Source organism: Lepidochelys kempii, chromosome 23 (assembly GCF_965140265.1).
Source record: "Lepidochelys kempii isolate rLepKem1 chromosome 23, rLepKem1.hap2, whole genome shotgun sequence".
In the NCBI taxonomy this organism is placed as follows: Eukaryota; Metazoa; Chordata; order Testudines; family Cheloniidae; genus Lepidochelys; species Lepidochelys kempii.
Window position 1 is genome coordinate 1,791,926 of NC_133278.1, and position 25,985 is coordinate 1,817,910.

Genomic DNA, 25,985 nt, shown 5'->3' on the forward strand with positions numbered 1-25,985 from the left:
CCTCATTCTTCTCTTCTGCAGGCTAAACAATCCCAGCTCCCTCAGCCTCTCCTCATAACTCATGTGTTCCAGTCCCCTAATCATTTTTGTTGCCCTTCGCTGGACTCTCTCCAATTTATCCACATCCTTCTTGTAGTGTGGGGCCCAAAACTGGACACAGTACTCCAGATGAGGCCTCACCAATGTCGAATAGAGGGGGACGATCACGTCCCTCGATCTGCTCGCTATGCCCCTACTTATACATCCCAAAATGCCATTGGCCTTCTTGGCAACAAGGGCACACTGCTGACTCATATCCAGCTTCTCGTCCACTGTAACCCCTAGGTCCTTTTCCGCAGAACTGCTGCCTAGCCATTCGGTCCCTAGTCTGTAGCGGTGCATGGGGTTCTTCCGTCCTAAGCCACCGGCCATCCTGTCACTGGGCGAGTGGTGCATTGATTCGTGCAGGGCTGCGTTGCCTGAGCAAATGCAAACACACCCTTGATCGGCCAATGGGAAACGCACTAACAATAAATCCCCCCGGGGCTCAGCCAATGGGAAATGCACCAAGAATTAATCCCCCAGGGCTCAGCCAATGAGAAATACACTAAGAATAAATCCCCCAGGGCTCAGCCAATGGGAAATGCACTAACAATAAATCCCCCAGGGCTTGGCCAATGGGAAATGCACCAAGAATAAATCCCCCAGGGCTCGGCCAATGGGAAACGCACCCACAACATCCCCACCCCGGGCTCAGCCAATGGGAAATGCATTAACAAAAGAATCCCTTGCACAAGCAGACAAAACATCCTCCAGGCTCAGCCAATGGCAGACAAGCTCACGCCCTCTCTCTCAGGCTCAGCCAATGGGAAATGCACAGAAAACAAACAAACCCAGGGCTCAGTCCGCGAGAGACTCAACAGGAAATTATGGGGGGGCCACTGTGATTGGTCCGCAGGCGGTCTGTCTCCCTCCCCCGTCAGCTGTCCATCAAGCCCATCCTTCACGCCCTCAGGGCTCGGTTTGATTGACTCACCAGGGAAGCGGCCTCCCGCCAATGGCAAGGCCCGTTACGCCGCCCTCTCCACCTCTGGCCAATGGGAGCTCTCCTCACAAGCTCAGCGGGCGCGGGAGACGGGCGGCCAGGGGCGCGCGGAGGCAGCGGCCCAATCAGCAGCGGCCTTGCATCCCGGCGCGGGGCGCTCGGCCAATCGGCGCCCCCGTGGCACGGCGGCGCGGCGCGGGGCCGGGAGGCGGGCGATGGCGGCCATTTTGAGCGGGCCGAGCCGACGGCCGGGCAGCCGCGGCCCAGCGCGGGGGTCTGAGCGCGGCCGGGGCCCGGGCGGCGCCATGGACGTGCGGCGGCTGCGGGTGAACGAGCTGAAGGAGGAGCTGGGCCGCCGGGGCCTGGACACGCGCGGGCTGAAGGCCGAGCTGGCCGAGCGGCTGCAGGCGGCGCTGGAGGCCGAGGGGGCCCGGCGGGGGCCCGGCGGCGGCGGCGGCGGGGAGCCGGCGCCCGACGGACACTGTGAGGGGCGGGGCCCCGCGGGGGGAGGGGGCCGCCCCCCCGGCCCGGCCCGCGGGCCCCGCCCCCCCCGAGCGCCGCGCCCCTCCCCCCCCACATCGCTGCCCGAGCGTCAGCGCCCCCCCCCCCGGGCCCGGTTGTGGGGGGGCGCCGCTCCCGGGCGGGACCGCGGGGGGCCAGGGCGGGTAACAGGCGCCCCGAGTCCGGGGCCTGCCCCGCTGGCGTCGCCCTGTCGGGTGCGGGCGGCCGGGTACCGAAGTCCCCAGGGGACCACACCGGGGGGGCGGGGGGGCGTCGCCATCAGCGCCCCGAGGCCCCTGGTGAGACGTCGTCTGAGGCCCCAGGCAACTCCACCGCCGCTGCAGGGGACCCGCGGGTTCTCCCCGGGCTCCCCTTGTCGTGAGGGGGGCAGGTGTGATGGGCGACCCCAGCCCCGCGGCGTGTGGGGCCAGTGGTTGGGGCAAGGGCCGTGGCGACACGAGTAGGACTCCTGGGTTCCAGTCCCAGCTCTGAGGCGACTAACGCCTCCCCCCCCGCCCCCCATCTTGTACTGAGGTGGAGGCATAGGAAGCGTGCGTAGATATACACCCGATAGACCTCCACGCCCCTCATGAGGAAATACTGCGTCCTTCTGCCAGTTGCGGGTGCTTATTTGTTGCAGCACATGGGTTTTGGTCCACAGCTGGGTCAGCTCCTTGCCAGAGTAGTTCCTCGTTTTGTTTTCTTGTTGATGGATTTTGGCAGATGGGAATCCTGCCCGCCCTGAGGACACCTCCTCTAGACTTCTGCCAGCGTCCCCGTCCCCCCCCATTCGCCAGGTGGTCAGGGTCTGCTTCGGTTGTAGAATTGGTGTTGGCAGGTGCGCGCTGTAGAACAGTGACTAGTCCGTTCTCCTTTTTTGCTGGCCTCATATTCCTACATGGTGCGAACGTACGGCTGGAGGAGCTGCATGTGCAGGTGTGGAGATGTCTGGGTAAAATACAGACTGAGCTTAAAAGACAGAAACTGAACTGCCCCTCAGGGATTCTGCATTGGGAGTATATATGGGTCTGGACTTGCTAGTCGTCTTACCATTTTATTATATGACACTTCAAATCATGTGCAGGAATGCTCCCTAAATCTCTGGTGCTGGGAAGCATGTGTCCCTGGGCAGCTTGTTTGCTTGATAATGTCCCTTTATCCTTAATAATGGTGCATCTTGTACAGGTCGCTGGCATGTGGTATTTCCATGTAACTTGCTAAGATACCTCATCATGCTGTGAAAGGGAATGAGCCACCAAGCAATATTTCACTAGAAGACACTGATTTGCTTAGGTTCTGCACCGAGATGCTCTTGCTATATCATTGCTGAATTTGTTTGACGGCCTCTGAGCAGATCACCAAAATTGGCTGATTTGCATTTCCCCTGGAAGCGGGTGTTCCCTCCCTTGCCACTTTCACGTTTTGTGGCTCTTGGAAAGTAAATAGCAAGTTATCAGTCCTGCTCCTTACATCGCTGTCATGAGGGTCACAAGTCAATACTGTACATGTGGGAAGTGTTGTCTGTCGTTTGCTGAAGTGTTGGTTCGGAGACTCACCTTACTCTGGGATTTCAGGGTTTTGTTGTTTTTAGTACAAACTGGGTTGTTTCCACTGGAAAAGTTTTGTGACTGAAACACATGACTTTTTTGCAGTGAACAAGTGATTGGCTTCTTTGCCTTCATGATAGCTTTCTGAGAGTGCTGGGAGCCAGACCTGTTAGTCTTCTGTGCATAGGTCCCAAAAGTTGCAGGGACCAGTTCCCTGTTGATAAAGTGCTGAAGCTCACTTTTCCTCTGCATATGCTAGTTACAGTCTGTTGTAAGTACCGGCCTTAATGCATGCCTGTTTCTATTTGAAGATGCTGTCGACAACAATACTCATCAGAGTGACCCCCAGGGTTATCAGTCCTTCGAGCACTGCAATATTAAACAGGAGAACGAATCCAAGTACGAGAGGAGATCTCTAGACCACGAGCGTCCGGTCTTACACTCAGGTAACATTCATTTTAAAGTCGGCCTTATCAGCAAAACTCCTTGAAAAGTAAGATTTTAACGAATGGGCATGTAATTACTGCCTTAAGTCACTGTGGTGCCCAGAGCTCTCCTTTGCTGGTGGTCCCTACCAGAAGAAAGAAGCTTTCTTTGGTCCTCTTCCCCTCCCTTCCATTCCCCATGCTATGTAAGGCTTTGATACAGGTTTGCAGTTGTATTGCCCCATTGTGTGGTGTGACCAAAGAACTGGTTTCAGTCTGACAAGCACTAAAAAGGCAGCATCAAGGGATGGAAGCTACACTGATCTGGCGTCTGAGACTTGAAATAGCCTGTTCTTAGACAGCTCTCCAAATCCCTCAGCTATAGATCAGTGGTGCATTTATGGTCCAGCGTTTTGTGGTTGTTCAAGGCTAGAAACAATTTCTGCATCCCCTGGGGAAGCTGGGATTTTGATTCCCACCGGGGTACAGCAGCTGAATGTATTGCTGCCAAAAAGATCACAAAACATCAGCCCTTAAAATGACATCTCTCTGACCCCCAGCTTACTTGCTGCCATCCCCCAAGTTTGCAGTATTTTGCAGCCTAATAGGGCTAGAAATAATTTGGGACCAGTATGCTGCCAAAGACTGGTCCTGAACATGCGATTAGGAATAGGGGAAAAAATGGAGCCCTGTAATGTCTTTTAATCACACTGGGGGGAAAGGGATGAATGATCATAGCGAAACTAGCCTGGGGAGTGGTGGGGGAGTTGTTAACATTGAGCTGCTCTTGGTAAAGGCAAAAGAGTCCCTGTCTTGTCATGGGTGACTGGAATATTTTAATCTCTCTCCCTGTTTTGAATGCAGAGATGAAGACAGAAGTGAAGCAAGAAGAACCAGCTCCTGGCTATAACATGCCGGCTCCTGGCTATAACATGCCGGCTTCTGGCTACAACGCCCCTAGCTACAATGCACCCTCCTCTGGCTACAACACCTCTAGTTACGGTGCCCCCAGCTCTGGCTACAACGCCCCCACTCCTGGCTACAATGCACCCCCCTCTGGCTACAATACGCCTGATCCATCTCAGCCCAGGCAGCAGCAGCAGCCACAGGGCCGCAAGAGACCTTATGAAGAGCAGCGAGGGCGAGGGTATTACGAACACCGGGAAGATAAGAGGTGAGCTCGTGAAGGGAAACCTGGATGAGTCTCTGGCTTATTGCGGTTAAAGATGTTAATTCCTGGGCCAGGGGCTAAGGAGGATTCTAGAAGCTGAGTTTAGAAAGAGCTGGGAGCATAGCTTGTTGGATCTGTCGAGGATTTTGCCAAAGGCCAGCCATTCACTTTCACTTCTTTCACGCTTGACCTAGTGGGTAGAGCACAGGACTTGGACTCAGGGGACCTAGGTTCTATTCCCAGCTCTGCCACTGGATGTCTGGGTGTCCTTGGGTGAGTCATGCCTCCCCGTGGCTCAGTTTCCTCATTTGTAGAATGGGGATAATGATAGTGATGTCCTCTGTAAGGCGCTTTGAGGCCTAGGGATGAAAAGTGTTCTAATGAGATCTAAGGATTGCTGCAGTGGGGTTTGGGCTTTATTGCTTATGAATACTCCGGCACAGTGAGCGACCTGGCATGGCCGTTATCACAAAGATTGTGGGTCTCACGGTGTCTAATGTCCCACATTTAAGCAGGGTGTTAATGGCAGAAGGTAATCTGGCTCCGGGACCTCACTCCAATTGACTTTTTTTAAATGTTGCTTTTAATCTTGTGCAGTAGCAGAGAGGAAGAATTGTCTCATGTTTAAATCTCAGAACTGGGAGTCAGGAGATGGGGCGTTTAGAGAGGACCCTTCCACTGACTTCCTGTATAACCAAGGGCAAGTCACTTAACTTTGTTTCCCATGCGTAAAACTGGAATCCGGCATAGCTTCATGAGGGTGTTATGGAACTTCATTAATGCTTAACAGGGAGAACTTTCAAAAGTACCAGAGACTTAGGCACCCAGCTCCCCATGCCTTTCAGTGGGGCTTGTGTTCCTAAATCCCTTAGGAACTTTTCAGAAATCTCAAAGCTCTTTAGGGAGGAGATCATCCTCAAAGGAAGTGCTAGAGAGGGGGAAAATAACACATGCTGCATGTGAGTGAGTGTTCACCTAACTTGAAATAAGAATTATAAAGTGGTATCTCCTGTTAGAACTTTTGGTTCTTCCTGTTTGTGGCAGGTTCTCCCTTGCATTTAGGTTTGGAAGGATTAGATTTTTATCAGTAAAAGTTGGCAAAGATTGATTTCATCGAACACACAAATGAGCAAAAAAAGTCCATTGATAATCAGGGTGGGCAAAGTGAGAAAAATGCTGCTTGAGAACTTACTTGTTTGATTTCAGGTTGTTTATTTGGTATATTTTGACAATAAAGGTATAACTTTATAAAGCTTTAATTTTTTGCATCTCAGAGTCTGCTGTTATTAAATAATCTTTGACAGCTGCTCCTGTTGTCTAACCCTCCAGAATTTCCCTCAACTGTGAACATTTAAATAAAGTTAAAAGCAAATATATTATGTGTCAAAATGATAAACAATAAAAATCCAGTTCTGCCACGCCTGCTTGTATTTAACAAAGTGATTGTCTGTGACATTTTTTCCATCTAGTCTTAGAGTTCATGTTTGTTTTAAGAACAAATCTGGTTCTGTTCCCCACACCTTGTGTGGTTATTGACAATGGTGTGTCAGTTTCACCAGTCTGATCTGGTGGTGTGTTACAAGCAGTTTGTACAGGGTCAATAACTCTACCAGATGCAGGGCCTAATGTAACATCCCCTGATGAAATCCTGGAAGCTTTCAGTGGTGGGGAGAAGGGTTACTGTCAAACCTTCCTGGAGAGCCTCTTCACCTTTGCTTTTCTAGTAGGAGTCTCTGGTTGCAAATCCATACATAATCTGTCCCAGTGAAAGCCTGACGGTTCTTAAATCCCTCCAGGCTTTCTTCCCACCTTACTTGCTGCTCTTTGTCCCCAAAGCTCTGCCCTGCTGGTTGACATGAGTAACGTTTGTGCCTTTGTGTTTTTGCTCTAGGGGCCGATCGCCTCAGCCTCCTGCAGAAGATGACGAAGAAGAGTTTGATGAGACACTAGTGGCCATTGATACATGTGAGTGCGGGGGGCAAAGAATGGTGGTATCCTGCACTCCAAATACCTTTACATGATGGTCTCCTTCCTGCCTCTTCTCAACTTGAAAATTATCCAGGATAGCAAGACTAGATTTCTCTGGTTCGACTGGAGGACTCTTAGGGGGTCCCAGAGATATACTGGCAGCTTTCTCTTTCGATCACTGAGGGGCAGGGCTATTGTACCTTTAACACAAACTGCCTTTCTCTCTAGTGCTTACATATTGGAATTCAGAGTCCAAGGCCAGAAGGGACAACTGTGATCATGTAGTCTGAGGACTTCCCTGAATTCTTTCCTGTTTTAATTAAAAAGTGTTAATGAACACAGGTTTTAAGTCTGACTAAAGATCTTTCCTGTTCCCTTGTTTATTTTTCGGACCCTTGAGATGTCATCATCTCTCATGTCCTTATCTGGCCCCTATCACGGTAGTACCTGAGCGCCTCGCTTTCTGCAGTGTGTTGATCCCCCCCCACCACTCCAGTGAGGCAGGGGGTGCAACATAGGGATAGGCCCTTCCGTTATCCCTGTCTTACAGACGGGATCTGAGGTGGAGAGACAGTTTATAACCCAAGTTCCTCCTTGTGCTAAGACAACGTGTAACAGGTGGCTGAGAGAGACAAGCATGTCAGGGTGGGGGAATGCCAAGAATAGGGCTTTTACTGTATTATGGTAAGGCCTAAAACCTCATTGTGTGAGGTGCTGTAGCCATAGAAGGTGGTGTGCGGTTCTTAACCAATCCAGTGCACTGATCACCTCCGTATGGTTCCAGTTAACAACCAGACCTCCTTGTCTTCTAGATAATTGCGACCTGCATTTCAAAGTAGCCAGGGACCGATACAGCGGCTACCCGCTGACCATAGAAGGCTTTGCTTATTTGTGGTCAGGCGCCCGAGCTACCTATGGAGTGAGGCAAGGGCGAGTCTGCTACGAGATGAAGGTAAGAGCAGCATGCTGCCATTAGCAACGTATAAGTCACCATGAATGGTAACTTCAAATTTCATGTTTTAGAGTAACAGCCGTGTTAGTCTGTATTCGCAAAAAGAAAAGGAGTACTTGTGCCACCTTAGAGTTTGTATGTATAAGAACATCTTCTGTATTTTCCAGACCAGCAGGAGAGTGGGGTGGGGGGAGAGAAAACCTTTTGTAGTGGTAAACACCCATTTTTTCATGGTTTGTATGTATAAGAACATCTTTTGTGTTTTCCACAGTATGCATCCAATGAAGTGAGCTGTAGCTCACGAAAGCTTATGCTCAAATAAATTGGTTAGTCTCTAAGGTGCCACAAGTACTCCTTTTCTTTTTTCAAATTTCATGTGCTAGAGATCTTCCAGTGGGGAAAGAGAGCTGGATGTGGGAGCATTTCCAGCAGGAAACAGGGCTTAGCCATGAATAGGACTAACAGCAAATAGGTTCCTAAAGACTCGTCTGAATATCCAGCTTCACCAAGGGGAAGGAGTAAGATGAAATCGTAATCTTCACGTGTATACTTCATGCCTGTTTTCATTGCAGCCTACGTAGTAGACATAGAACGCAGCTTCCCTCTGAGCAGAGATAGGGACTGTAGAGTAACAATGCAGATTTCATTCATCTCCTTCCGGCTAGAGAGGAATGTCTATCCTTTAACCCACGTCTCCTTTTTCCATGGAGGTGCCCAATTAACTGATGGTGATCATTAAATCCTCTCTTTTCTCATCTGAAGCAGCAAGCCCTCTTTTTTCCTTACAAGTAGCATAATCAGCAAAATTGGCTTCCTTTTTAATATGGTCAGACTGAAATCCCTCCACTCCTGTTGTGGGGCTAGTAACTTCAGTCTAGCCTTATCCCTCAGGCAGACGTCAATTGGGTCAGCTTGCAATGGCTTGGTGACCTGGGGTTCTTTCCCTGGTGGCTGTATCTTGTCCTCTTGAGTCTATAGCTTCATTTTTCTAGAGTTACAAAAAAAAGTGTGAAGTGTAAGTTGCTTAGCACTTCACAGGCCTAAAATGTAAATCGGTGCAGGGCAGTCTTCAGGCATGGGCAGAGAGCCTGAAACTAGCTTTAAAGAGATGACTGTCTTCATTCATTTCGGTTTGGTGTTAATTCTGATGCCTAGTGATGATGCATTGAATGTCAGTGCTGACTGTTGCACTGCAGATCATAGCATGGGTGCATGGGGAGGGATGGCCAGCTGTCCAGTCTGGACTCTTGTTTTGAGTCATAGGTGGACAGCCTTTGGATTGTGGTTGTAACATGGGAAAGCTTTGGCGCTCTTTCCAGTCTGACCCCTGGTTGATCGGGCTACCAGGCCACTTCTGAGCTCTCTGTTCGCTTCCGGGCACTGGGTAGTTCCACTCCACACAGCTGGAAGCAAAAACCTTTAAAACTGGTTGGAGCAGGAAACAGGAATCTTCCCCAGAAGAGCTGTGAGGGCACCCGTACCTCCCCACGCTCACTCGGGACTGTCGTGTGCGATCTGTCAGGTCAGACCGTCTGCATTGGGATTCGTGAATTGAAACAGTAGGAAAACACCTCGCCCAGTTACCTACAGGGAGGTCTCATTTCCTGTCACCCTCCGTAGCTGATTTCATGAGCCTTAGCAGTAACACACAGCACAGTCCTGTCCTCCTGTTCTTTCCCTTCTCCCCCCCACACCCCCGTTTGTCACACAGTCTGGAGCTGGGCAGAAAATTTCCAATTAGTAAAGTGGAAACTTACAAACGTCGGCTTAACTCAAGTCATGCCTTTAGCCAGTTCCTTACTGCTGCTTCATGTAACACAGAGAATTATTCCAGTAATCCAGGCTGCTGGTGCCTCTCAGCTGTGGTCTGTTAAAGCTTCTGAACAGAAATCTGGGGGAGAGATCATGAGTACAAGGAGCTAGGACACCTGGGTTCTAATCTCACTGAGTATTGCTTCACCTGTTTGTGCGTCCCTTTCCTCATCTTACAGATGAGGCTAATAGGAACCTATCTCCCAGTGCTGAGAGGGTTATAAAGCTTTTTTAAAAGTACAGTCCTATTCAATTGCAAAATGTTACTTACTGCGTCACTACGGTGGATTCGGATTGCCTCACCAATGTTATGTAACAAACCCATGGTTGTTAAAAAGCGTTCAGCATTTCATCTTGTGCTTCTCTCAGCTTGGGCTGTGCAAATAGCCTTGTCAGTTTCTCGTTCATTTCCGTTCTGCTAGTCAGCTCTGGTGTGCTAGTACCTTGTTTGTCAGCCCTTTATTCTAAGTCAGTTTTCGCACACAGCCCCCCTTACATTTACCATAAGAGCGTATGTGACCATGATTCTAGTTATACTGGCGTGGGGCTGGACTAGATGTCCTCTTGAGGTCCCTTCCAGCCCCATGTTTTAGTGTGTTTTAAGGGGGTGACCCAGAACACAGTGACTTGAAAAGTCATGGTGTGGGTGAGGTTTGGGTTGTAATAAAACATTCAGTGCCTTGGGGGTCGCAACCCGCGGGTGGAGAAGAAGAGTTACTAGCACAATGGTTCAGTGATCCCATAGCTTAAAAGTTGTTATCCTGAGAAGTCTTTAAACCTTTGTGGAAACACTGAATTTTACAGACCCTGAATTTGGGACCACATTTTACTGCGTGTCCCTTTGCTTTCGTGGCTCTAGATGAGACAGGATTGTTAGGCTGGTAATTTATTTCTCTGAAGTGTCTGTCCCTGGTTCTTGAATAGACCACTCCAGGCATTGACTTTAAAATGTAAAAGGTTTTTTGTGAACCCTCCAGTTGTTCTGGGCGTGAAGGTCATTTCAACCTTGTTTTCTGTCCCCAGATCAATGAAGAAATCTCTGTAAAACACCTTCCTTCCACAGAACCCGATCCTCACGTCGTACGCATTGGCTGGTCCCTGGATTCTTGCAGCACTCAGTTAGGTAAGAGCTGCCACAGCTTTTCATGTGTGATGCCAAATAGACACATCATGTTACTTCTGTGGTGCACTGAAATGTAAGTAAAGTCTTTGATGTCACTAATCACCATGGCACCCAGGTGCTCGTGTCCCTGTATGGGGTGGGAGGTGTACTCTGCCAACACCTCACTAACTGTGTATGAGGGTATTTTCTTCAGCTCTTGGTTTGCTCCAGACGTAGCCAGGTCATTCTGCCACTGTTAGGGGGTGGCTTGCTCAGCTCTTTATCAAGAGGGCTGTCCACTGAAAATGCCCTAGCCCCAGAGACTCTTCTCTCTCTTCTGAAACAGGGCTGTGATGCTGGGAAAGTTGTAGCCATGTGCAGCTAGCCAGGGCTGGCAGTAACCCTGAGAGGGCAGAGCAGGGCCTGTAGCCTTTCTGTTAGCCCTCGGTTAAAGAAGTGGCATGTGCAACCCTATGTTTGAATTGGCCATGACCAAGCGAGCCCCTTGGACTCTCTCTTCAGGGGAAGAGCCCTTTTCCTACGGTTATGGAGGCACCGGGAAGAAATCCAGCAGCTGCAAATTCGAGAACTACGGCGAAACATTCTCGGAGAATGACGTCATCGCTTGCCTTGTTGTGAGTATCTGTTTTTGCTGCTTCCAGGGGATGCCCCCTTGTGCTGCCAGTGCCCCCCCATCTCCCCCATAGGCAGCACGTCCTGGCATGGAAACTGACCTGGCCGTACATTCCACCAGCCGCAGCCCTGGGTGACCTGTTGGAGCTGCGGAGTTGTCGGTGCCACTCTTTAAAGTGCATTCAGTCACTTCATTTCCATAGTCTCTGTTTAAATCTTTTGGAGCAGCTGTAGCTACCCCACCCCCTTCCCTCCTCTACAGTTGCATTATTAAATATAATGTACTCTGCTGTACTCTGCCAGCACCTGACTGACTGCTCACAAAGGTATTTTCTTCAGCTCTTGGTTTGCTCCAGACATAGCCGGGTCATTCAGCCGCTGCCACTCTTAAGGGGTGGCTCCCTGACCATGTCTGTGTAACCATGGCTGTGGCTGGGTTGAATCTACACCCTCGGGAGCTAAAACCAGTGAAGGAACTGGGTCTCTAGGAGTTTGCTACTGCACGTCTGCCCATGGTCCAGACGCTAGAGGGAGCTAGAGTCACGCTGTCAATGTGGGTTACATCTAGAAAAGGAACCCGTCCTCTCAAGGCCGTGCCGTTTTCTGGTACCACCCAGTGTGCTGGTTTGTTCTGTGGGCTCAAAGGGGCACCCGCAACTTTAACCATCGCTTCTGTCTGCCGTGTTTTGTCCGCTCCTCTTACCTGTGACGCCGGAGGCTGCAGCTGAGGGAGGAGCTTCGCGTTCCGCTTCCAGGCTGCTTGCTTTGTGCGTTTGACTGCGCTCTGTCTAGTCATTTGCACTGAAGTCAGCCCACTTCCTCCGTCCCCTCTGCAAGTGCCCCATGGGAAGAGAAGCAGCTTAAAACCCCAAGACACTGACAGATATGACACTGAGCCTGGTGCTGCTTTTGCCCCCCAGGGGTGTTGGCGTAGGTGGTGATAGGGGAGAGCCCCCTGCTATAGGTCAGGCTTCCTTGCAAAGTAGTACTGGGAATCCACATCTCCGCACGCCCATCTTCCTCCCCTCCTGAGTGTCCGGTCACCGACTAGTTCAGTTCGGGGCAGAGTCAGAAAGCACCTGTGGCAGTTACTCAGACCATGGTGTGGTAACAACCTCCCCCAGGGGCACTGGGCTTCCACGCTGGAGCTGTCGGTTGCTCACTCTGTGCTGGCTGACCTGGGAGCGGGGCCTCCAGAGAATTACCTTGCCAGAGCTGTGCTTGCAAATGGCTCAGAGCCAGGGGAAGGGGCTGCTTTGGTGGAACCAGCAGCGGCAGGGTCTTTCCCGTGACGCTGGGGGTGCTGTCTCGATGGGTGACTGTGACGTTAACACACATTTGGGTAGTGCTGCTAGTGTGTGTTGTTCAGACAGTAACTAGCTCTGTTTACCACCTCCCTGGCCCTGCATTTACACGGACTCTCTTCCCCTGTAACTAGGACTTTGAGTGTGGGGAGGAGGTGGAAATGTCCTTCATGAAGAACGGAAAGTGGCTGGGCGTGGCCTATCGGGCACGGAAGGAAGCTCTGGGCGGCCAGGCGCTCTTCCCCCACGTTCTGGTGAAGAACTGTGCTATCGAGTTCAACTTTGGGCAGCGGGATGACACCTACTTCCCCGTCCCCCCAGGCTTCACCTTCATTCAGCACGTTCCGCTGGCCGAGCGCATCCGTGGGACCATAGGACCAAAGAGTAAAGCAGAGTGTGAGGTGGGTGTTTTGCATTGCGCTCGGTGCTGTGTAGCTATATAAGCCACGCGCTTCCTGCCGTGAGGCGCTTACAGTCAGAGCGTAAGGCTAGAGGCGCCTGGGGCTAACAATGAAACCGTTCCCATCAGTATGGAAGCAGCACCAAACAGCACGCCGGCTGCCTAACCATTGAGTGACTCGTAGGCATCCGGGCAGAGGGGAAGATTAGAGGGTGTTTGAAGGAGGACACCATGCGGTGGCTTTTTACTGCCGTCACTTCCTGTGACCAAAGATCTGAGCGGGGGTCCATTACCCCCAATATCCTGCCTCCAGTGGCCAGGATCTGCTAGATCAGAACTTGGGGCAGGAAACTCTGCCATTATGGAATAACTTGCCACTAGCAGGGGGCTGGCTCATGCTGTGAAGCAGGGGGCTTTAGATTCCTTCCACCAGTCTGGTTTAAATTGCTGTTCTCATTCTTCATATAAATCTCCACTCCTGCTCTCAATTCTGCTAAGCCCTTGGACTCAGTGGCCCCTTGTGGCAGAGAGTTCCTCAGGCTAGCGTACGTCTCGTCCAGGAGTAACTCTATGGCATCACTAGAAGGGAGAGAAGCAGGTATATTGGTTTTTAGTAAACATTGCCATGTTTTAAAGGCACCGCAGCTCTAGTCAGCTGAAGGAATGACGATTCTCCAGCGTGGTGTAGGTATCTGAGCACATGGGGTTCTGATCCAGACTCAGACCAGCTCTCTTGGTGCGTGGGTTTTCCTAGCTGTGAAATGGGGATGAGCTCAGATACCATGGTGATGGGCACGCACTAAATAATTGGATGGACAGAGAAGAGGAGGAGGGTAAAGTTGTGTAGCCTTGTGGTTATGGTGCCAAACTGGGAATCAAAAGTCATTGGTTCGGCTCCCTGCATGACCTTGAGTAAAGTCACTCCCCTGCCTCTGTTTGCCCCATGTAAGAGGGAGTGTCTGTCTGTCAGAGGAAGTCTTAGAATTAGTGTGTGGAAAGGACGAAGCGCTCAATGTTGTTGCAACAGCTGATGCTCTGTGTGTGTTTCAGATCCTCATGATGGTGGGGTTACCTGCTGCTGGCAAGACCACGTGGGCCATAAAACATGCGGCTGCCAATCCAGCAAAGAAATACAACATTCTGGGAACAAACGCCATCATGGATAAGATGAGGGTAAGAGATGAGCCCTCGTCAGTAGCTAAAAGTCTCCCACTTCTGCGCGTTGTTCCTTCTCCAGTGATCAGAGGGGTCGCTGAGTTGGAAAGCAGTCGCTCCTGTATTAGACGTTACAGGGGAGCGCTGCACCTCTCTTACTCCTGGTCCCAAATCAGCCTTTTCTTAGAGCAGATTATTCGCTCCTTTCATTCCAAACCCTTTAAGTGGTTCATACACGTGAATTGACCTCATACGCCCTGCACAGTGAAATGGGTATTGTCCACATTATGTAAATGAGGGAAATGATATACAGAAGGTAATTGGCTTTCTCTGGCGTTGTTGCCACAACTCAGAAAATAATCCCAAGAAATCCTGACTCCCAGCCCCCTGCTTCAACTGCTAGACCCTATTCCCTGCCTGGAGCTGGGGATGGAACCCCGGAGTCCTGACTACAGTCCCCTGCTCTAACCACTAAACCCCACTCCCCTCCCAGAGCAGAGAATGGAACCCAGGAGTCCTGACTTCCAGTCCTGTTCTGTAACCACTAGCCCCCACTCCCAGTACTACCTCATGAGGTGCTGAGGATCCCAAACCTGCTGCAGCACGCAGACCCCGCACTGTAATCTGTACCGTTTTTTCCTTCAAGGTGATGGGACTTCGCCGCCAGCGCAACTATGCGGGCCGCTGGGACGTCCTCATCCAGCAAGCGACACAGTGCCTGAACCGCCTGATCCAGATCGCTGCCCGGAAGAAACGCAACTACATCCTGGATCAGGTACAGAGTCCTTCGCCCAGCCGCCTCCCTGGCGTCCGCCTGTGTGCGTGACCCGTCGGAGCGGGCCCTTGTAAACGGGCGGTGCTGCGCACTCAGGCATACCCAGTGCACTGCAGAAGTGTTATCCAGGTGCACATACGTATACACCTGTTGTATGTCTGGGACTGAAGGAAAACTCCCACTGTAAAGAGCACACCAGAGAAATAAGGTTTAAAACATTCCGTGGTGAGTAATAGGAAGCGCCCCCTTAGCTTAACCACACACAGCTCAAAATATTGAGTGCTTTTGGAACTAAATTGTTCTCTTTAAAGTGTATCCAGGTAAGTGGCCGTGCAACTAAATAGTGGCTTTTCAGGTCCAGGAAGATAGGCTAAGGTAAGTGCTGGTCTCTGGACGTTTCCTAGAGTGCCCAGGGGATCCGTGAGTACCACCGGTGAGTAGTTTGTTGTCTTTTGTTGGCATCAGTGTCCTGAGAAGAACAGGTAAGCCCATGTGAGTAGCAGCCAGGCTGGCATCGCTCAGGGTTATAGGAAACCAGACTTCCCTCCCGTTACACATGCAGGCTTAAACCTCATGGCTGCATTTTCAAGCCCATTAACTTTAATGGGAATGGAGCATCTCATTCCCTTAGGCTTTGAAAAAACTCACAAAAGAACCCTGTTCTGAAGAGTCCAGCGGCTCTGGATCTTTATCACCTAGCTGGTAGCTTTCCCAGCAATCCGTAAAGTTCATTGTGTCCATCTTGCTTTGGGTTAAGGCTTAAAGGCAGGTCTTCCTACGGCCGCCACTGTTCTCTAATCGTACTGCTGGTGCGGTTTTCTCAGAGATGTGGACAGCATTTAGCGTCTTCCCTTTAGCGTCTTCCCTTTATTAAGACACTTTATTAAGACGGCGCTAGCCATATTGGATGGCAGCACTCAGTTTAGTCTGTCCCTGTTAACTAGGGCATACATGTAACTGACCCGCACTTATCGGTCAATTCTGTATATTGAAACCTGAACCCTGAAATGTAGAATAAGTGTCTGAGGATTTTAAAAAACTAATGAAACCCAATTTGGCCTAAAAGGTGCACGAATGAGATCTTTCTTTGCTTCATCCGTCTAAAATTCTGAATCCTGGTAATCTTTCCTTGTACAATATTGATTAAATTTGCCTTGAGCCTGCAAGTGAGATCTGGGTGCCAAGCAAACTTTCGATCGTATGTGGGGTGAGGAAGTGTCTTCCCCTCTTGGGGCTGGAGAGTTGTGAGTGTGTGGGTGTCTGGAAGGTTTGGATTTAGCTCCTGCTGGTTTTAGTATGAGATTTCAGTTTACATGATAGAGAGGTGAATGCAGCGAGGGGTTGATGTCATGTTAGAGGTTTAAGCATGTTTCCAATACAGCTGGCTGCTTTCTTGATGAAGAGAGAAAATATTTTTCCACAGCTGCTATTGATTCTAAAACATTTAGGCATCTCAGCACGGAGTTTAGATTAAAGCAATGTAGTCTGTGAACTCTGATGTGGACTGAGATCTTTTACTCTTTTTAGGCAACTCTGCATTTCACGTATGCTTCTCAGGCCTTGTCCTTCTGTTTTCTTATGGGTTTTCTTGAATTGTAGCTTTTTGCAAGGTTTAAATAAGATGAAGTGTTAGTGACTGTTCTATTTTAACTGTAAAACTGAAGAGGTGGTTTCTGACCTTCTTGTATCTGAAGAAGAAAGCCAAAAAGATTGTCCATGTAAACATCTTTCAGTTCGCTGCTATGCGTTGTTGCGCGGATGCTGTGGGTTTTTGTAAGCTGCTGTGCTTTAAGGCAAACTCCTTTGCAGAAGTGCGTTTACAAACACTGTGTATCTGTCATGTAGATGAGTTTAATATTTTTTTAAAACCTTTAATGACCGAGGATTCAGGAAAGCTGTCCTGATCTCTATTTACTATGTGTTCTCTCTGTAAAACGTCCGTGATGTCAGCAGTAGCTGAAAAGTCTTGGCTGTTAACTTTTGAAGGTTCCATACTTGTTAAATGGCTGTGAGTTGCATCAGTTTGCTATATACGACAACCACAATGATCTGAAACTGATAAAGGTCCCCCCACAAAATTACAATGTTGTTTTGGGAGATTTTGTGCTTTTCAGTCCCAAAGGGCATTATATATTTTGCTGAAAGTGTCGTGGGCTCCTCACTGCGTATATATGGGTTGGCTCCTTGCCTTGCTTAGGACCGTGCCCCGTTGCACCGTGGCTCCAGACTGGCTCTGAGAAAATAACGTGGCCCGTTGAATTATCATGCTTCTTGTGGAAGTTAGGGGAGACGTCCAACTGTGTGCCGACTTAGGAGAGCCGGTGGAAGCACAGTACAAGCTGCAGCCAGCCAAAAGATTGCCAGAAATCTGGCTGGCCAAGCCAACAGGCTAAGCCTTGTTTTTGCTTTGAGTGTGAGCTAGCCCTCCTTTGGGCCGTGCTGGCGTAGTGCGTCCCCTGCTGGGGGGCAGTGGTATAGCTAAGGGAAGGGAGCCTTAGCGCTCTGAGGACGAATGCATTGCTGATGTTTATTTCATTGGAATTCCAGTGAGCGGTGCAGTAGCCATGTAAAAGATTCAGGGGCAGGTCCTCAGCTTCTGTAAAACAGACGCTGATGGAGCTACGCTGATTTACACCAAGTGAGGATCTGGCCCAAATCATTGAAACCCAAGTTCCCTGGCTAGATCTGGTGCATTGTGGGAAGATAGGATCCCCAGACCATATGGAAAACCCTGCTCCAAAAGCAGGGATCTCAAACTCAAATCACCACGAGGGCCACATTGAGGACTAGTGCATTGGCCCGAGGGCTGCATCACTGACACCCCTCCCCACAGCTACCCTGGCTCCGCCCCTTCCCCACCCAAACTCCGCCCCCTCCCTGCCCTTATTCCAACCCCTTCCCCAAATCCCCGCCTCTTCTCTGCCTCCTTCCCTGAGCACGCGGGTCCCCGCTCCTCCCCACTCCCTCCTGGAAAGCGCTAAGCGCTGCCAAACACTGGTGGTGGGAAGCGCCTGGAGGTAAGCAGAGGAGCGGGGACGTGGCGCGCTGGAGGGGGAGGGGAGGCAGCAGGGGAGGGGAGCTTGGCAGTCGCAGGAAATAACTTGGTGGGGTGAGGGGAGCTTGGCGGGCCGCAGCAAATAACTGTGGGCTGCGTGTTTGAGACCCCTGTCCAAAAGCATGAGTGAGACCCGAAGCCCTGGGCCCTGAAAGGTAACCAGTTAATGGACAGAGCTGTGTCCTCAGAGAACTGAGATTCTTGGCTGCGTTGCTCTTATTTAAGGGCATATAGGTCTCTGTGATTGGCTTAAAAATGGTGTGCTTGTGACTGGCCTTGGGCCATTCCCAGCTGTCACCTTCCTGCCTGCAAGGTAACCGGCAGAGCGTGGGGTAGCGGGGGCAAATCCCCAGGTAGGAAGTGAAGCCGGGTATCTGGGTTCTCGGCTGTTCACACTGAGCAGCAGCAAAAGTAGCTTAAGAAAAACACTCCCCTTCTCCCTTTCCGGTGTTCTCCAGGCTGAGCCGGGGCTCAGTATCGTACCAGCCCGTGTTGTGTTCGAGGGAAGTGCTGCTTGCCACGCTGTTGGCATCGGCCCGTTTCCTGGGGACTGGGGAGAGCAGCTCAGGGTCCCCTTCGGAACCTCAGACCTCACTCCTTTGTTGACCCCCAGTCCTGTGGCCCCTCCCTCGATCGAGGGGCAGGCTTTGCCCCTTCTGCTGGGCCATCAAGTAGGCCCAAAGCTCTTGCTAGAATGAACCTCCTCTGGCGTGCTGAATAGTAACCTAGCTGCCTGTAACTGACAGCAGGGGGTGAGAGCTTAGCTTTAGGTGCCACTCTGCCTTGAAAGGATGCCAAGAACTTGGTCCTTGTTTATTACATGCAGCCTAGGCTGCTGCTGGACCCAGTTCTGTTAGTCTGCTGAGGGCGGGAGGCGGCCGTGCTGAGCGAAGCCGGAGCGACCAGCGGTTGTGCACGGGTTTGCTGGATGCTCAGCTTGGGCAGTGGTTACTGTTGAGTGCCTGGTGACCGCATGCTGGTCTGGCAGTGAGCGAATGCCTTTTTGCAGCAGTGTTCTGTGTCCTTGTCTCTCTGCTGTGGCAGTAGCTGCTGTGGATATTCTCTCCTGCTTTGGGAACAGTTTGGCCTGGTCTGGGACTGGCGCTTGCGTGAAATTTTATTTCCAGCTCATCACCACAGTTGAGCATGTACAATAGGTGCTTAAGGAAACGGAAGCATCAGTGTTTCAGCAACGCACGTATCTGGGTTTCACTGGCCTGTCGTGAAGATCTTAATCACCTGAGGAATTTTAGCTGAATAGATACTTGCATTGCAGAAACCACAACTGGCATCTGTCTGTTGAAAACCATTGCATACCTCAACCAGAGTGTGAATGTAGTGTGTGAAATCCCCGAGGAGGAGATGGTTAATCCCATTTTATATTAGAACTAAAACTGAGGCTCAAAGCAAATCAAGATGTTGTGGTGAGAAATGTGCTTCGTGACAGACATGTAAGGAATAGTCTCATTAAACCAATGAGAGTGACATGATTTTGCCTTAACAAACCCATAGGTTGAAGTCCACCTAAATGTCAGTTTTTAATAGGAATAAAGTTAAAACGTGCCGCTTCAGTTTCCCTGTTTATTATTAGATCCCATCTTTGAAATCAAGATGCCTGTATACCTAGTGGTACCCCCGCTGTCATGGCCATCCTCCCAGTGAAGAGAAGCATCGGTTAGGAGCCTTCCTCAAAATAGCATATGTAAGAGACGGTATTTGATGAATCTACCCCACTGCAACACGAGACAGTGGTAACATCTGAGCTCATCTGGGAGACCCTCATGCAGTTGGAAGAACGCTAGCAGCTGTGCAGTCTAGCCGTGTGAGTGCTGGTTTAGATGGCTCAAAACTCCCTCCATCACCAGCCTCTGATTCCTGTGTATCACGCCTGCTTCTGTTCTCCCCTTCACTTTCTCAGTCATTCTTAAAACAGCCAGCCTGCAGGAGCATGAATTTTTACCACTCCTCGGCAGTCATTGCAGAGAATACAGTTGGTGAAAATAAGCCGGGGGAAGGGGTGTCTCTAGCAGCTAATCTGCACTGTTACAAGTTAGAATAAAAGAAACATTGGGCCGGAAAGGCCCTCAGGGGTCCATCTCCTCCCCCCGGCCCTCCTGGGCTGATGTAGGATTAAACAAACCTAGACCATCCTTGACAGATGTTTGGAGGTGTTTTAAAGAAGTGGTTGGACAGTGATGGGGATTCCACAACCTCCCTGGGTCAGCTGTTCCAGGACTAAATTATCCTTCGAGTTAGAAAGTCTTCCCTAATATCTAACCTGAATCTCCCTTGCTACAAATTAAGCCAATTACACTTCTTGTCCCATCCTCGATGGGCATGGAGTATGAATGATCGCTGATGTCATCTTTATAACAACCTGTGACCTGTTTGAAGACTGTCATGTCCCATACCCCCTCTGCCCCCCCCAGCCCTGCCTTCTCTTTAGACAAAACATGCCCAATTCTTTCAGCCTTTCCTCCTAAGTCATATTTTCTAAACCTCTTATTTTTGTTCTCCCCTGGACTTTCTCCAGATCGTCCACGTCTTTCTTAGAGCTGCTCAAAAGTACTGGACAGTCCCCCAGCTGAGGCCTTGCCAGCTCCTCCTGCCCTAAAATAAGATTTTTAATCCCTAAAAAGATTTAAAATCAGTTGAATACTCCTAGCCAGCCTTGTGATACAGGGGTTAACCCCAGTTTAGATGGAGAAACTGAGGCACACAAGGGCCGCGACTTGCTTAATGTGTTGATGTCAAAGTCACACCTAGATCTCGGACGCAGCTTTCAATCCTGTGTTAGCAACCATGCCTTTCAGGTGCCTAAACATTAACACTGAATTCCCATTAGTCACACACAAACATTCCTTTCAGTGTGCAGGTCTGCATTCAGCCTGTCCAGCTTCACACTTAATCACTCGCTTATTTGTAAAGAAAGCAAACACATACCCTCGTCTTCATCAGTCTCTCTTGGGGGAAGAAAGCAATGAAAGATCTCATTTGAATTGCAAAAAGTACCAAATATGGGCGTTCTAGTTCTATCTCTCCCCTCCCCCCCCCCCCCGGCTTCCTCACTTTAAAAGGTAGGTTAGCCGTCCAGGGTTCTTCACAACCATCTAAACACACAGGGGCGGGGGCACCATGTCTTCTTTCACCATTGCAGGCCACAATGCTCTGTTGAAAAAGAGAACGCCGAATAATGAACGGTTTTTGCCTCTTCTTTGTCACCATTGCTAGACAAATGTTTATGGATCTGCCCAGAGACGAAAAATGCGTCCTTTTGAAGGTTTTCAACGCAAGGCTATTGTAATTTGTCCCACGGATGAGGATTTAAAAGATCGAACAATAAAGCGCACTGATGAGGAGGGGAAGGATGTGCCAGATCATGCAGTGTTAGAAATGAAAGGTAGGATCCTAGAAACAAACCAACCGATCCACAAACCACACGCGGCCAAAAACCCTGTTGTGTTGTTTAAGACCTGGAAAGAGATTTATTTTTGGTTTCAAATGCTGACCCTGAGATTGATCTTTTGTCCTCCCTTCCTTTCGTCTCACTGTGGTCGTCTTCCATCTGTTCTCCCCCTATGCTTCTCCTCTGCCCTTAACAAGAGATGCTATAAACCCACGGTGCCTTTTTTCCAGGGGGGAAAATGTTACGTATCTTTCACGTTGTCCTCCCGGAAACCAATAATCAGAGCAGGGCTGAAGGGTTGTTTTTTTCCTCTTCCCCCCCAACAACAGGAAACCCTTTCCCTCTGCATTGTTGGCTGTTTTTTCACAGCGAGATCATGATTCTGTCCAGATGAAAGTGACCGCCTGGTTCCTCTGTGGCTGCATTTCTCGCGGCTGGACACCAGGGGGCAGGAGAGGTGACTGGTACTTGGATGCAGTGGAGACTGGAGTGTGTGGTCCCCCGTTCCCCCGCCATTGGCTGGGGAGGGGATGACATCATGCATACATCATTTTTTGTGGCTTCTGGTGTCTCTTTCCTTCCTGTTCACTTTTGCCTTCCGATCTCTTGCCTCCTTTGTGGTGGTCCGACGCTGTGGTGCAAGGCTGGGCTCCCGTGCGCGGCAGCCTTTGTCCCTCTGCCAGGCTGCTGCTGGCTTGCTCACGTCTCTTGTTTTCTCCCCTTTGCCCTCTCGCCGGGCCCGCCATCCAGCCAACTTCACGCTGCCGGAGGCTGGCGACTTCCTGGATGCGGTGATCTACATCGAGCTGCAGCGGGGGGAGGCGGAGACGCTGGTGAAGCAGTACAACGAGGAGGGCAAGAAAGCCGGGCCCCCGCCGGAGAAACGCTTCGACAGCCGGGGCGGCGGGGGCGGCTTCCGGGGCCGCGGCGGCTTCCAGCGCTTCGACAGCCGCGGAGGCAGCGGGGGCGGCCCGCAGGGAGGCAGTCGCGGCGGCTTCCAGAACCGAGGGGGCAGCGGAGGCAGCTTCCGGGGCAGCGGGGGAGGGGGCAGCGGAGGAAGTGGCGGAGGAGGAGGAGGAGGTAGAGTCTCAGCTGTTTCAGAGCCCAGGGTCCGAGCTGTTGGCGGGAGGGGTCTGAGCACGGAGCTGGGCCGATGCTGCGGTCTGAGGCTGGTCCTGGGCTATCAGCGCAGGGCTGGAGAGCTGAGTTTGGTTCCCACCCCTGCCGCAGAGTTCCTACGCACCCCCAGGCTGCGCTCGGAGGGTGGGGTCTCCCAGGTGCCTGCGGGGCTCACGCCCCATCTCTGCAGTGAGGGGTGCTGATCCTTCCACCCACCCCTTGTCTAGTGAGACTGTGAACTCTTTGGCGCAGGGAATGTCTGTCTGTGCAGCCCCTGGCCCCGTGGAGGGGGAGGCAGGCTCTGTCAGGATCTTTGCAACCCCCAGTACAATGCAGGGGGGGCAGTCTCCGTGGGTGTCTGTGCAGCCCCCCAGCCCAATGGCAGGGGTTTTATCAAAGCCAGTAGGTGCGAGGGGGGCTAATCCTCACTTCTCGGGGAGAGTGGGCTGCATTGTCTTTGAAGAGCTGCCATGCAGAGTGGTTTTCAGGTGCTGGGCCCAGTCGCATAAACAGCCACAAGGGTTTATCAATGAGATTTGTTCCTCTTGGGTGTAGGGGTGATGCCTGGTGACAGCCCCTGCTTTCTCTGCTAGGCTTCAACCGGGGCAGCTACACCCAGAATCGCTGGACAAGCGGCACCAGAGACAACAACTCCAGCCCCCGGGGCAGCTACAGCCGGAACACCCAGCCACAGAGCAGCTACAGCCCCGCTCGCAACCAAAGTAGCTACAAGCCTCCCAGCAGCACGCCCCCCACCACCAGCAGCACCCCCAGCAGCTACAGTCAACAGCAGCAGGTCAGAGAACCCATCAAGATCTGTCTGACCCCACCCTGGGGGGAATGTTTCATGGCTGTTCACCCCAGGGCAGCTCCGCCGTTGACCCGTTCCCTGCAGGGTGCGGCTGTTGGGCCGCATGGAGAGCACCTGGGAATGGTTGTCAGTGAACCATGCAGCACAGTAACAGTCCTGTCCCTTTCATTTACAGCCAAGTTACCCCCAGCCCTACACCCAGGCAAGCTACACCCAAGGAGGAGGGTACACTCCCAACTACAGCTATGGAAGCTACAGTGGTTATAGCCAAAGCTACACCCAGCCTCCACCGCCAACAGCACAGACGTACAATCAGCAGAACTACAACCAATACCAACAGGTAGGCGGGAGACAGGCTCTCGGGCAAGCGGTCACCTGGCCGGAGGGTAGGCTAAGGGTGTATCTGACCGCAGGATGAATTGATGCTTGTATGGATGGAGGAGGGGCCCATGCATAGGACTGGGGGAAGGAAGTTTCCATGCTTCACCCTGGCTCTGGCTGATTTGCTGTGAGCTTGGGCCAGTCGCAGAACTCCCCTTTGCCTCCTTGCTGTTAGCGGAGGAGTTGAGGGTTAGTGAAATGTTTGCTGTGTCCCTGGGAGAGATCAGGCAGGTGACTTCCAGCTGTAGTTGTCCTAGGCTTGAATTCAGTCTCTGATGCTGATTATAGAAATCCGTTTGAATACTGATCTGTTGGCTTCCCACACTCCTTCCTGGTGCCTGAGGATCCATGCGAGATGCTCTGGCTAGTCGTTTAGAGAGCGTGCGTAATGGTACTTTTCAGAAGATAATCCAAACCCAAGCGTCTCTGCCCCAGAGGGCTTAGTCCTGAAGCCTCGTCTTGACTTGTACCATGCCCAATGCTCGCTGTAGGCTCAAGGGAATTTACCCCACTCCTAGGCAGAGTTAAGCAGCACCCCTACAAATCCCACCTTCCAGCAGTATGGCCAGTCTGCACGCAGTGTTAATTGCTGTGAAATCAAGTATTGCAGGCCAGGGCCATCTGGGCCCCATTGTGCTAGGTGCTTAGAGCCATATGCGTGCCCCAGGAGAGTACCAGTCCAAAAGGCCAGTGGTCCGGTGCTGCGGGTGCCAGATGTGCAGCAGCACCTCTCCTGGGCACAGGGCATCTCGGAGCCTGAAGCTCCAGGATGAAGAGGTCGGTCAGTGACGCCCCCTCCTCGGGCACAGTGTGGGGCTCTGCCATCAGGGTGAGCCCTTCGGTGCAGAACACAGAGCGTTCTTGGTGCGTCCCCAGCCTGGGGAACAAACTCCCCCAGGACCAAGGATCAAACCTTCCCCTCCCAGTGCCAGGCACACTTCTCCAACTTGCCTCTCCCATATAAAGACAGCAACTCAGATATGTAGAAAGTCCCTTTCAAAACGCTCCATTACCCGCCTGCCCCTGGACAGTCAGTCACGTTGCGTAGTGCGCGCAGCAGGAGAATAAGAACAGCTCTTCCCCAGCACATAGCAGATCTCAGAGCACTGGCCGAAGGAAGTCAGTCTGGCTAGCATGGCTGTCCCCATGGCTAGCAGAGGTAAGAAGTTGCCGACGGTCACCCAGGCCAGTGGCAAGTCTCTTGACGGCTGGGCCACGCCCTGACTAGGTAGAGTCGTGAAAACCCTGGTCTTGCGGGTTTGCCCGGGTGTCTGAAATGGGTAAATCCCCAGAACGAGCGTGGCCTGATTCCTGGTGTTAAAGGGTCTGGTGATGCTGGGGGCTGCCTGCCTCGCCCGCACACTGCCCAGGGCTAACTCTGTCATCTCCCCCAGTACGCCCAACAGTGGAACCAGTACTATCAGAACCAGAGCCAGTGGCCTCCGTATTACGGCAGCTATGACTACGGGAGCTATTCGGGCAGCTCCCAGGGAGGCTCCAGTGCTCAGTGAAGGCCAGCAGGAGCTAAGGAGATCACACCCCTGCGTCTTTCTCTGGGAGCGGCCTGCAACCACTCAGGAAACCGCCGTGGCTCCATCAGAGCGGTTCCTGATCAGCTTTGGAAACAGGCAAGGGAAGTGGAATCCCCGCCCCTTGTTTTCTCTCTGTAGTTTTGACGATGAATGCGTTTCCTTGTACACTCTCGACAGACAATGGCATGCTCCCTTCTTCCTACCCTCTAAGAAAGTTGCATTATTTCTTTCCATGTGTTTAATACCATCTCCTTTCTATTTTTCGACTCTGAAAATGGTAGGATCTTAACCAGCTCCCCTGTTCTAGGTACTGTACTCCCAGGCCAGGACTCTCCTTGTCTAAAATCTCCAGTAGCAAAGGGCCAGCTGTGGCCCCTGATAGCCTTCTCCCTTCTCCCCTACGCTACACAATTGTGCTAGTGAGAACTTCCAAGCTTTCAAGACTTTACTGCAGTTCAGTGTCAGTCTTTCCTGGAGGTGTTTTATTCATCTATTCTGCAAAACGTTTTTAAAATAAAAAGAGGGAGGGGAGATGGCTGTTTTATGGTAATTATGCTTTTTTTTTTAGATTTTATGTAACTTTTTACCGTGGGTCAGCAGCTGTTAATATTTCATCAAGATAACAATTTCTTTGCTCAACCCGGGTGAGAGATAAAAGAAACCATCTTAAATGTGTAACTTTTTATACAATGTCTAAGTTTCTGTAACTTTGCACATGCTTTGTTTTGAGTTGAATTGTAACAGCTTTTTGTATTTGGAGAAAGAGTGAATATTGAACTTTAATGTCTTGGTGTTTTTCTTTTCCCTCTTTCATAAATCCCCTGGGGTTTTTTTAAAACCGATTTATGCATGAAAAGTGTCTTTTAAAAACAGCTTTTCACAAAACCTTAATGTCACTCAGAGATGTATGCA

The 25,985-nt window shown here is 51.1% G+C and overlaps 1 protein-coding gene across 1 annotated transcript; it reads left to right on the forward strand.

Annotated features, from left to right (window-relative positions):
- The first annotated feature begins 1,226 nt into the window (after positions 1-1,226).
- HNRNPUL1 (heterogeneous nuclear ribonucleoprotein U like 1) lies at positions 1,227-25,856 on the forward strand. The gene is made up of 15 exons (XM_073321884.1): positions 1,227-1,507; positions 3,384-3,518; positions 4,362-4,671; positions 6,560-6,633; positions 7,449-7,588; positions 10,424-10,523; positions 11,025-11,137; positions 12,574-12,840; positions 13,890-14,012; positions 14,641-14,769; positions 21,056-21,224; positions 21,981-22,310; positions 22,943-23,145; positions 23,336-23,500; positions 24,936-25,856. Exons 1-15 carry the CDS (start codon positions 1,240-1,242, stop codon positions 25,050-25,052), a joined length of 2,643 nt encoding a protein of 880 aa, XP_073177985.1. The 5' UTR covers positions 1,227-1,239; the 3' UTR covers positions 25,053-25,856.
- Positions 25,857-25,985: the final 129 nt, after the last annotated feature.

Bases quoted from the DNA above. Each gene is read 5' to 3' on its own strand.
- HNRNPUL1 (XM_073321884.1), top strand. From the start codon at position 1,240: ATGGCGGCCATTTTGAGCGGGCCGAGCCGACGGCCGGGCAGCCGCGGC. The intron at 14,013-14,640 runs GTAAGAGATGAG...TTTTCCTTCAAG, and splicing joins CCATCATGGATAAGATGAGG to GTGATGGGACTTCGCCGCCA. The intron at 23,146-23,335 runs GTCAGAGAACCC...TTTCATTTACAG, and splicing joins GCTACAGTCAACAGCAGCAG to CCAAGTTACCCCCAGCCCTA.